General features: G+C 35.1%; 1 protein-coding gene across 10 annotated transcripts in view; it reads right to left on the reverse strand.

Annotated features, from left to right (window-relative positions):
* Window positions 1-272: 272 nt before the first annotated feature.
* The window catches only part of SCN2A (sodium voltage-gated channel alpha subunit 2), a 75,659-nt gene continuing 63,440 nt past the window's right edge, over window positions 273-12,491 (reverse strand). For all 10 annotated transcript variants that reach the window (XM_085066564.1, XM_085066562.1, XM_085066555.1 and 7 more), the window contains 6 exons: window positions 7,617-7,898; window positions 7,034-7,087; window positions 5,846-5,983; window positions 5,110-5,214; window positions 4,675-4,945; window positions 273-3,588 (listed from right to left, as the gene is read on the reverse strand). In XM_085066564.1, the coding sequence (XP_084922690.1) occupies window positions 2,393-3,588; window positions 4,675-4,945; window positions 5,110-5,214; window positions 5,846-5,983; window positions 7,034-7,087; window positions 7,617-7,898 (2,046 nt within the window). In that variant the 3' untranslated portion in view covers window positions 273-2,392. The remainder of the gene's footprint in view (window positions 3,589-4,674; window positions 4,946-5,109; window positions 5,215-5,845; window positions 5,984-7,033; window positions 7,088-7,616; window positions 7,899-12,491) is intronic.

Consider the following 12,491-nt stretch of genomic DNA (forward strand, 5'->3'; position numbering starts at 1 on the left):
CTGATATGAAAAACACATTGAAGCATCATGCATGAGCTCTTAGACGTTATACTACCAGGATCCTGAACAGGAATAAAAACCTGAAGAGTGTAAGTGCAAATGATATTTAAGATCTTTTGGAAAGCATACGGGTTCAATTTTTATTTTTTTTTTTTTTTTTACTTTTCACAAATCTATTTCTAACACTTTATATATTCATATTTTATTTTCATAGGACCTCTTGGTATCCAGTAGTTTTTAGTGGAAAAAAAAACAGAGACAAAACCATTCAATACAATAAAAAATGAAGTCTTTATTCTTTTGGCTCAACTGTAATGTGGTTTACTGGTCTTTATGGTAATAGCATTTTCCTGCATGCAGTTCACCGACACACAAGTCAATATTTTTGTAAAAGGAGGAGTCAACATCGAATTTTTGCTTGTGTAAGAAACACAAAATGTCCTGATGTGATCAATTATACAAGTTTGCTATTTAATTCCTGTGGAAAAAAAACATTGTGGATCCCATATTATATTTAGAACAGTTCTAGTGCAGCATGAATCAACAAGAATAAGAATAGTCTATGTAAACAAATACTGGTAAAGATTTCATGAATAAAAAGACTACCTTGAAACTTCTGATGCAGGCAGTGCTAGAATTTTAAACAAATCCTCCCCATCACGTTTCAATTACAAGTTATATCTATTTGGAAGCAAGTGCATTTTGGACTCAGTTTGAAACTTATTTCACATTAAAATGTGTGCAAAAATACAGTACTAATAAAAAAGCAGAAACCTAAAGCTACCCCATTCTTTCCTTTGTTTCTTATTTTGTGAAGTTCTTGAATTAAAAAGTGCTATGGATAGAAAGTAACAAAAGTGACAATAACATCAACCTGAAGATAATTCTCATTTCTCATTTTATGTACAAACCGCTGAAAAATAAAATAAAATGGTATTTTTTACAGTATTTATATTTTCTTAGAAAATTCTATCCATGTAGTTTTCAACAGATTAAGCAGTTTGCAACATATCCTGTACAGTCTATGTACTGTACAGTAATCACTTAAAATTTTAGAATGCAAAGCAAGAAGCTCTTAAGTAGCTGCAAACTATTGCTTGATGTCGTGAAAGAATGATGACTGATTGAACAATTTATTTCACTTAACCACTGAAATATGGCTTCCCATATTAGACTCTTAACAGTGGAAGGAGTAAAATTACAGCAGCAAAGGCAAGATAAACATGCATCAGTGATAGCTTCCAAACTATCTATAATGGTACAGAATACTTCATATTAGCTGTTGAGATCTTGCAAATTACACTTACTGTGGTACATATTTGATGCAATAAATATTGTGCACATGTCATTATTTGTTTGCTCAAACATGCACCACGGGATAAAATAACTATTTACATAGAGGGTACTTTTTTAATCAACACATACAATGTCAACCTTGCTGAGAGCAGAAGATGGCTAAATGATACTGCAGGGTGAAGCAGAACAACTTCATAATCCTTACATTTTGCAGATTTTTGGTAAACTCGATTTCCCGAGGTCAGGTAAACTGTTTTCCGCAGAAGAATACTTAAAAGTGGACTCTATGTCCCTTGGTGAAATTTTTATGCAGAGTTTGTCCAACTATTGTTGAATGACTTATGAAAAAATAAAACATCTGTTCTATTATTGTAGACTCTGTGGGACTTTACAGGCACATTAAGATTTGTCTGGATGAGATACTGGACAGATACTGTTATTAAGCACCTCAACTTACAGAGCCACCCTGAAACATGGAAGTAGTCAGACTGCTGCTTTGTGCGACGTCATGTTTTCCCATGCATGAACTACAAGTGCAGCATGCCTTCATGCAAATCACTTCTGTCTGTACATTATAGAGAATCCGAGAGTAGAACACCTGGTCCTCATACCCCCTTCCCCAACATAAAACCCATTTACAAAAATAGTCACATATAATAGTAAACAACCTGTGAATTAAAAAATGATAAGTTCACCAACACTGATTTTTGTAAAAATATGGCAAATGTGAAATGCTAACAGTGGATACATTTTTTTGTACTGTGTGTTTCATGTTGAACACAGAGACTCGTAGGTTTGCACCTTTTTTTAATAACTGGTCCCTACAGTCTGGTTGGCCATTTTATCATCTCTTCAGCAGTGTCAGCTGGTACTAAAAACAACAACCTCCTGTCAAGATGTTACCCTGTTTTACAGAGTTGCAGTTTGATGACGAGGGGTCACTGTCTTGCTATAGGCACTGACCTTATATATATAATTATATATATCTATATATGTAAAAACTGACAGTTTGGCATGTACCTCCTACAGGAGTCCCATTGACACAAATACATACTTTTTCAGGCTGTAAACAGTTTATCACAAACAGCGTTCTATGTTACTTTTTACTTTCCCTGCTGTCTTTACCTTTATCTTCTTTTTCTGATTTGTCTTTTTCATATTTATCCTTGTCTGGCTTTGTTACACTGTCATAAGAAGGTGGGGAGGTTGTGGATGGGGTCATATCTGTTTTTTCTGGAGTAGAGTTCTCATTTAGTTTATCCATAATCATGTCTTCTTTCATGGGCAGATCATCTTCCTCTTTACCTTTATCCTGACTAAATATACATGATACTTTTTTGACTTTTTGCCTTAAAAGGTGGCGTCTGTAAGCACGCTGAATGATGACAGCAGACACCTCCTCCTGTTTCCTTTTCAATGTGGTCGTGATTGGTTCATAGGAGACTTTAGAAGGATTGGCTGCCATAAACCGATCTTCCATCTGTATTCTGAGGGCATCCATCTCCCCACTTTCCCCCAAAACACGCTTTGTGAAGGCAAACAGGATGTCAAGGCAGTGAATTCTGTCACCACTCACCATGGGCAGATCCATTGCAATAAGCTGGACTTTGTTTGGTTTTGCTATGAGAAGAGGGGGATCTAATGAAGCTGCAAAATCTGATAATTTACTAAACTCTATGAATTGTGTTGCATCAGGATCAAACTTCTCCCAGACTTCATAGAACATCTCAAAATCATCCTCACTCAAGGGTTCAGCACTTTCTTCAGTAGCAACACTGAAGTTCTCCAAAATCACAGCAATGTACATGTTCACCACTACCAGAAAGGATATGATAATGTAGCTGACAAAGAAGAAAATTCCCACAGAAGGGTTGCCACAGTCACCTTTCACAGAGCTCCCCGGATGATCTTTATGGGGGTCACAGTCTGGCTCCCCACTGTTAAGAATTGGGGCGAGCAAACCATCCCAGCCAGCGGATGTGGTGATCTGAAACAGGCAGATCATGCTGTTGCCAAACGTTTCAAAGTTGAACATGTCATCAATCCCAACTTCCCTCTTGACATAGGCAAAGTTGGACATGCCAAATATCGCGTAGATGAACATGACCAGGAAGAGCAGCAGCCCAATGTTGAACAAAGCAGGAAGAGACATCATCAAAGCAAAGAGCAGAGTGCGAATTCCCTTAGCGCCTTTAATGAGGCGCAGGATTCGACCGATTCTGGCAAGTCGGATGACTCTGAACAGTGTGGGGGATACGAAGTACTTCTCAATCATCTCGGCTAAGAACATACCTAGAGAAAAGCAAGTTAAATCAGTAAAGAATATTACTGCATTTACAAACCACTGGTAAATATTTCTTCTACAAGCATTGTAGAACTTAAAGAAGAGTAGGATATTTGAACAGATTTTTACAAATTAGCCATTCAGTTGTTTTTACAAAACCTTTCTATTTGGTATACTTTTTTAGGACAAACTGACAACTGGTGTATGTATATTAGCAAATGCTGAGATCAGAGGAATACCTTGTCGTTTAATTGTAGCAAAAATAATCTCAGTTAACCTGAAGAAAGATCATATGCACAGTAGTATTAAAATGCCATGTAATCAAGGCAGGGTATTCAAAGAAAATATGTGTATTTGAAGAGAACTACAACTTCTTAATTGTACATAAAATAACATGAACACAGGTTTATTATTAATGACACACAAATTCCAAAAATAAACAAACTGATTAAAAGTTTTTTTGTAACTCACAGAAGAGTTGACTATTATATTATGGGCCTCAAAGCAGAAAAAGAACTTTCTCAATACAAAAATAGCAAAAGTGATTTGTGTATTAACAAATATTTAAAAATTAAAGTAACACAATTGTTACTCAAGTTCTTTCAAGTTTGCTACTCTAGATAAAGATTAGTGAAGTCATTATTTGTTACCACATCTGCTTCAGCTCTGCTTCTCCAGTGCTCACTCTAGTTCAGGCACAAAGCTTCTCAGGATCAAACAAAACTGAAGTAAGCAATGGGTTTTACCCTGCTGTCTGGGGTGCATGCATGCCACCCTCATAATAGTCTCACAGAAATTTTGCTCTTGGATTTTGATTTGCTGGACCCTTTCACCTGCAACTGTCACTGTAAGTTTCTATCAAAATTGCCTTTCATGTATGGGTAGGAATCTCTACTGAATTCAGATTAAAGATCTAATTTTAACTAATAAAAAAGTAGGAGCGTGTGGAACCTCTTTCTAAAAGACTTGTTACCTATCTTACGGATAAGACTTTCTAGTGACAAAGTTGAACCAAAATACAATTAGATTTTACATGCCAAAAATATTTCAGTTTTCACAGGATTAGACATTTCATAAAAATAAGTTGCTCTTACCTACTATGGAGAGAATGACAACCACAAAATCAAAAATATTCCAACCTATAGTAAAGTAGTAATGACGAAGTGAAATCAATTTCAGGACAAATTCTCCAGTGAAAAGTACAATAAACACCAGGTTAATCCAATATAAAATGTTTTCCATGTCTTCACTCTGATCATCTGTTTCTACCATCATTGTGACCATGTTAAGGCAGATAAGTATCATGATACTGATATCAAATGCTTGTTTTGTTACAAAATCAAAGACCATGCCTTGGAATTTGTTCTGTTGTGGCAGAAGAAAGAGAAAAAAAAAAGTATTTCAGATTAACAAGGCTTTTCTCATATAATGTAGTTTTTAGCTTACAACTTATTTCAGCCTAAGGCATAATTGAAAACACCCAATTTTTAAACAGATGTAAAAATAAGAGAAAATATTTTTATTCTTACTGCTGGTCGAGGTATAGGCTTTTGTGGTTTCTTTGAACCCAGTTTTTTCATTGCATTGTAGTATTTCTTCTGTTCTTCTGTCATAAAAATGTCTTGACCTCCAAAGTAAACCAAAGAGACAAAAACTGGTTACAATCATGGATCTTTATTGATTACTTATAAATAATACTAATTATCATTCTTGTTCACGTTCTCATCTGCGGGAAAATTTAGGACAGACATAAAAATCCTCTTTTGTAACTTTTATATTAAGTATTAAGCTACACAAACTGTTAGGCTTGGCAGCTGGAACACTGATACCTTTTGAGGCAGTGTTGACAAAACACTAAGACTAAAGTGAGTATGAATAAAGATAATACAATGTTTATTATCAGAGTTCAGAAATCTACACTGCTGAGCTCTGTGACATGAAGGTAGTATAGCAGAGTTTTTATAGGTACATTTTGCTATTCCAATAGTTACCCTTTTTATGAGTCAATTAAGGCTGCAGTCTCAAATTCAGATCTTTAAAAACATGACCCCAAGTATTTCACTAATCATGGAGAGACATATATTGTCACTCGTCCATCAATCCCTCATTAAGCCAAACTGTAAGCTTTATTATTTAATGTATTTACTATGCAGAGCTCTTAACTAATTTATCAGAAAAAATATTTTATTAATAAAGTTGTCATCAGTGGACCAAAAATAAGAAATTTTTTTTGCTTTCTTTCTAAAATAACAGTGAAGTACTTATCTTCTTTTTCTGCTGGTTGAAATTGTCTATGATGACACCAATAAAAAGGTTCAAGGTAAAAAACGATCCAAAGATGATAAAGATGACGAAGTAAAGATACATGTACAGATTATCTTCATACTTAGGCTGATCCAAAACCTTCAAAAAAGGCATAGAAACTATGCATGAGTTTAGCAGTGAACACAAAATAATCTGCTAGATAGAATTTAGGACTCTATCACTGTGATCCTTGCTTCTTATGGTCAAATTCTGACATATCTATTCCACTGATCCTCAATCTACTAAGTTACATCCTTGAAGAAGAACTCTGCTACCAAACTTGATAATTCAATTTTAAAAACGTAACTGGCCTATATCAATGCAGAAAAAATACTAAAGACACAATTGGTTCAAACAAGCAAAGCTCCACCTGTCTGACTGTACAGACAACCAAAACCACCAAGTTTTACATCTGCAGAATTTTTTGTAAAGCTTGTGGGAGGCCCTGGTTGTGGGCCTGTGGCAATTTCACTGCTATGGTCACTTAGGAAACTGCACAGGATTGTGGAAGAAGCCATTTTTAGATTAAGCATATTTTCTTGGTACAACTATGCACTTTTACTGTACTCCAGTAGGCTTCCTGCTGCAAGTGCAGCTTACCAAAAAAGGTGGAGCTTTACCAGTAGTGTTTATTCAGTTGTCTACTTAGAACTAGAGGCAAACTTGCACCAAGGGAACAAGGGGGAGGCCAAGGGGTAAGAAAATGCACAGGTTGAATTAAAAATAAGCCCTGTGCCCTAAAGAAAGGAGTCAGGCAGCTTGCAGAGCACAATGAAAGTCTTAACCATAAATAAGATCAGTATCACAAAAAAACCCCTTTCTGTATCAGTGTCTGTTTCCTAATATAAATAATGTCTCAATGCATAATGAGAGGAGGAAAAGGTATTTCATGGCAATAGTAAGTCTGTTGTGGGATTGAGGAATTTTGGTTCAACTGTACCACAGAGAACATGGAATCCTTTAGAATGGCTCCCCTGCTTTCCTCATTTCTTGTATTTTTCCTATGGTTCCCATTTTCTTTAACTACAAAATTATAGTAACTCTTTGTTCTTTCAGTTTTACTGCTATTTCTGAAAGATGTTAAAATTGCATTCTCAAATCTTGGAACTTATACAATCAAAACAAACGGAGTCAAGGGACTATACTTACATTACGAGAATCCACAGCTGCATACATGATATCCATCCATCCTTTAAATGTAGCCTTTAAAGAGAACACAGGTGTTTAGGTCACACTTTTCCTGGAAAATGGCTTGTCAGAAGCATTATTTGGGAGCTGAAAACTAAGAGTCTTTAGTCCTCATCATAAAAATCAGCACAGTGCAATGCTAATGACTCTAGCCTTCTATTATATGTTTCATTCATGTCCAAAAGTTGGAAGCCAATTCTAATATCTGACTATAGAGGACACAGAATCTATTAAGAACTTTTGTATATTATGAATAATATCTGATGTAGAAGCTATTTTTCTGTGCATGAACATTACAGGTGTACTTGATAGAGATTCAATGCAGCTAAGGAATATTAGGTTTGAGTCACATATTCTTTCTCATTGTCAGTATAGCTTCTACGCTTTGTGCTATTTCTGTAGAGATTTATCCCACACTTCATAATTCAAACCAAGAAGTGAGAGACAAAATTTCTAAATTAAAAAAACAAACAACTTTTTTACTGTTAGAAGTAAACAACAGAGATATAGAGAGAGAAATAGAAATTAAGGACTGGTGACTTACTACTTGGAGCAGAGAAAGGTAACCAAGGCCTACGTTGTCAAAGTTAACCTTCACATTTTTCCACCGGGCAGTTTCATTGTTTTGTATGAGCTCCTCACATTGACTAAAGTTGTTGATTTGGCTGATCTCAAATCTCTCATCAGTTGTAGTGTTAACACAGTAGTAAAACTTTCCAGCAAACAGATTTACTCCCATGATACTAAAGATCAGCCAAAATATAAGGCAAACAAGAAGCACATTCATAATTGATGGAATTGCTCCTAACAAGGCATTCACCACCACCTGGAGTACAAATGAAACCGAAGAGAGACACTGTAAGAACACAGGCACCAGAATCTTACAAATGCTTCATCAGCTTCTCTTAAATGTAACACTCTATTATAATTCTAATCTCTGTGTTACATTTCTTTTATCGTGGAGAGTAACAAGTCAGAAAAGCAGTATAGAGAAACAATAAAATGTCAACATAAGTTGAAGGAAAAAATAAGCAGTAGAAAATGATGGCTTTAAAGAATGAGAAAAATAGGAACAAACCAGTAAAGCAAACAAACCAGTAAAGCAAACAAACAAACAAACAAAAAGTATTTATCAGTACTTTTCAGAATATTTACTTAATGTATGTCTGCTAAACCATAATAATTATAATCACTGGTTGGATCAAAGAAACCAAAATTTTTATATTACATGTTTACTGGATGGACAAAGCCAAGTAAGTTCAAATCTATTACTGAGCAAATTTTTAATTGAAAGTAACTGAGTCTTTTCAAAAATAAAACTCAGGGATATATGCATGTTCCTTTGGATGTCTACATATAGAATCAGAAAAGTAGAAATGTTTAAACCAGGAAAGCTGATGAGTATCTGAACACACCAAAGCTGTTAGTGTTCAGGCATGTGGCAGATAAAACTTGAAAATGAGATTTGGTTTAATTCCCAGCTGAATTTTGGGGAAAATCAGGCTTCAGGAAACAAAAAGTGAAAATGAGTTCATGTGTGATGATGAGCAATGATTAAAAACATGCCAGAATGAAAATAAAACATTAAGGAAAATAAAATCTGGGAGAAAGTAGGTCCATTATGAATGAGAATTATTAATTTAATGATGGAGTCAATGATGCAAAAATAGTTAATTCCTATTTTAAATCTCTCTGTAAATAACTCTTGGGAATATAAAATTTGTTAAGCATAGAGCACTGCTACCAACTTTGCCAAAACAACTGAATAAGATCCTTAAAACCTAATGAAGTTTGGTTTTCGCTTTTTGGTTTTTTTAATGCAGAACAGTAGCTATTACTTTGATGGGCTTGTTTATAATTAATTTAGTTTATATGATGCAGGTAGGTACTAGGGCAGATTTCTAGCATAATAAACTGCTTCTGTTTGAAATACAAATATGTAGTTTAAGCCTATTAAGTATTTTGGCATTACAGTTATATCTGCAACTAATAGCATCCATAGAACCAATAAATTATAAAATTAGTTACCCAGGCAGATTGGCTTTCATTCCTTGCCCTTTTATAGAACAGAAAATAAACCGTTTGAATGTCAGATAGGTGATGAACACCTGCCATGTGTACTATAAAGTAGAACAGGGCTGAAGGAAAGAAAAAAATTCCTGTTTTACTTTCAGGGCTCCACTCCTGCCAAAACACTACCTCTTTTGGATGATACATACTTTGGACAACATTTGAGACCCTACAGGGCGTCAGTGAAATTGTTGTTATATTAAATTTAGGAGCTGGACCAAATGAGATTCTTTTAAATGTCAGCAACTCCATGACTCTATGATAGCTCAGAATGGTGCATGAAGTCCAAAGCTTCCATGCTTTTTTATTTGTGGGGAAATTTTTTAAAAATCAGAGTAATTTCTTAATCATACTAAAAGTTTCCTTAGCAATACCTATTATAAATTAATAAGCAAAAGTAATACATAATTTTATAAGTCAGCAGCTGGGTAGAGAGGATTCCTTGACTGATGGATAAATCTCTTCCGACTATTTCAACACTGCTGTCCTATGTTGACAAGCTTGTACTCAGCATTGTGAGCCACATGACTGTGGAGGGCCAAAAGGCCTTGTTTGACCTAAGTAAATGAACAGTCTAATAACAATGCTGAATTAGTTTAACCTGGAAATTCATGAACTCATTTTAATGGCAAGTTTGACTGGAACAATAAATGGCAAGATAATTTTTTCCCAATTTGGGCATATTTTCCAAATATATTAGTTATTATTTTTTATTGAAAGTTATTCTACTTAAAAAATATAAGTAGATTTCTTAAATGTAATAATATCATCCATCAGGAATGATTATTGAGCTATAAAGGGATAGTTAATGAAGTGAAAATTCTTGTCCTCAAGCTTTCAGTCTCAGTATACCCAAGAGTTCTGTTCCTGTTTCTGCTGCAGCTGCAGGTCCAGTCATGTTCTGCTATCTTTAATTGCTGAATTTCTACAGCTGACCTACTTTCTCTGGTATTAGTCTGAGTCCTGAAGCTATAGAGAACCAGCTTGTGATACGAATCGTTGGAAGACACTCAAAACACATGGTTGAGCATCACTGAAAACACTGATCCAAACACCTCCCAGCTTCCACTGGTAGTAAGGGTGTGAGAAAAAGGGGCAAGGCCTGACAGCAAGTGAAGGAAGCATAAGAAATACATCAAAAACCTTCTTTTCTGGTTGAAAAAAAGGTATTATGTGCCTAGCACCATAGAGCAGTGAGTGATACTGCTTGGGATAGAGCATAGAGAGATAAATTATATTCCCACAGGCTATTTTAATGAAGTACCAAGTACAAATTAAAGTATGTCTTTCTTAGCAATAGCAGTGGTGGTAAGATACAGGAAAAAACCCCATGTTTTTCATGGAAGCAGTTTTTTTCTTCAAATCACTAGTTTTGGTGGGCACAAGTCCTAATCCTAGAAAACAGTACAGTGAGTTAAAATTTTTATATGTATTGAACGGAATTTCCTGCTTGTATAAGAATAATGCTCATTGGAAGTAAATTTAAGTGTCTACGCAAATATATGCATCATAATGTATTGTCATATTTTCAGTTCATACATGATAAACAACAATGGAATGATTATGTTGTGAACAGACATCTTGAATTTCCATGTATCGGACCTTAAAATATTCTCATACTAATCTCTTCATCAACTTGAGCTACTGTATCTTTAAAGACTCTAAACCTAGAATTAATTACTTTAAGTAAGGGCAAAATCATTATATCCATAGGAAAATTTCAATGGTTAATTGCCTAATTAATGAAATTATGTGTCACATTTCCACTCTTAAGTAATCTAACTTCATCCACTACCTTTCATTGTATTTTTTGCTGAACTCATAAATCTCCTCCTCATCTGGGTATTGTACAAAGAGATACAGTTGGCAGATCAGGATCAAATACTTAGGTAAAGTTCACACCAACATGGCAGTAATGGGATTGGCAATTACCCATAAACCTTCATGACAAGGTTATTAAATTTTTCCTTGCAGTAGTAAATTGCCACGTAAGCAATTTATTGTGCATATGAAATTTGAAACATTTTTATTTTGGGTTTTTTGTTTTGCTAATTGTTGTCATAAAAAAACCCAAACCAACAGTTAATGTGGTTTTCAGTGCGATAATGCTGAGGCTTTAGACAGGCCTTACCTCTAATATAAACATCCCAAATTTTCAAATCTGCTTTAGTCCAGAGATTTGTTGGAGGCAAGGAAATATTATCTCCTGTTTGAATTTATAACTTAGGATAATATTTTTTTTCACTGAAGCCCATTTCATTTTTGTTGAAGTCTCTTACTTTCCACACACAGAGTGCATGACATTTTCTTCAGAAGAGCCCCAATTTATAGTTGACTCACAAATTAGCTAATCAGTTTATCACCTGGGGTGCCAAAGAACAGTGATCACAGGAGGGAGCTCACACAAGGATCCCTTTTAATCACAGCAGTAGGGTTCCAGGTCAAGTGCATCTGCTGATGCCTACTATAGCAGTATGTCCAAGAGAGACAGACGGACCCTGAAGGTGTAAGCCAGACATCTTCTGTGGCTGGTGCTAGAAATATCTACCATCTCTGGTTGTTTACTACCACCTCTAAGAGAAGCATTTCCAGAGCTCTCGAGTCATAGCAGAGTACATCAGGCCTTTGTCCATTTCAGTGCACTAAAGAAGTGATCTAAACTAATCACTCTGACTTTGCACTGAGAGACTGAATGTGCCCAGTTGGACAGCTGAGGGTCTCAGCTGTGGTAACTGATATGGTGATAATGAACAGCTGGGGACACTAACTTCTCAAATATACCAAAAAAAGTCTAATATGTTTTCAGGCTGCTTAGTGCTCTATTGATTATAATCAACATTTTACAATCAATATGGAAAGCAGTAAGCAACCATAAATCACAAAACCAGCTCAGTCTTTGATATGCTAGGAAAGTTTTCTTAAATAGAATGCAATAGTTCTAATATGAAAGAGAGAAGGTATTTTAATAGTGCCAATTTACTTATTAACATACATATTCTTTACAAAACTTTTAGTTCTGAAAGACACTCCCAATTAATATATACAGAACACTATGTTAAAAGATATAGACTATGTATGATAGTTTAAACTGGTACAAAATACACATGTGCATGTATACATAGGTGTATGTGCACACACTTTCAAGAAGTATTAGGGTTTCTTTTAACTGTTCTGGCTATAGCAGGATATATTTGTACAGGATAAATTCAGTAATATTGCATAAATCCATGCAGTTGATAAATCCTTGGGCCCTCCATGAAGATATGAAATATGGTGAAAGGCCAAAGAGCCTCATTAAGTGTAACAATGTGTGCAGTAACACATGAATTCATATAAGCAGATGAAGCCT

The sequence above is a fragment of the Lichenostomus cassidix genome, chromosome 7 (genome assembly GCF_008360975.1).
Source record: "Lichenostomus cassidix isolate B80296 chromosome 7, HeHo_3.0, whole genome shotgun sequence".
NCBI classification, from domain to species: domain Eukaryota; kingdom Metazoa; phylum Chordata; class Aves; order Passeriformes; family Meliphagidae; genus Lichenostomus; species Lichenostomus cassidix.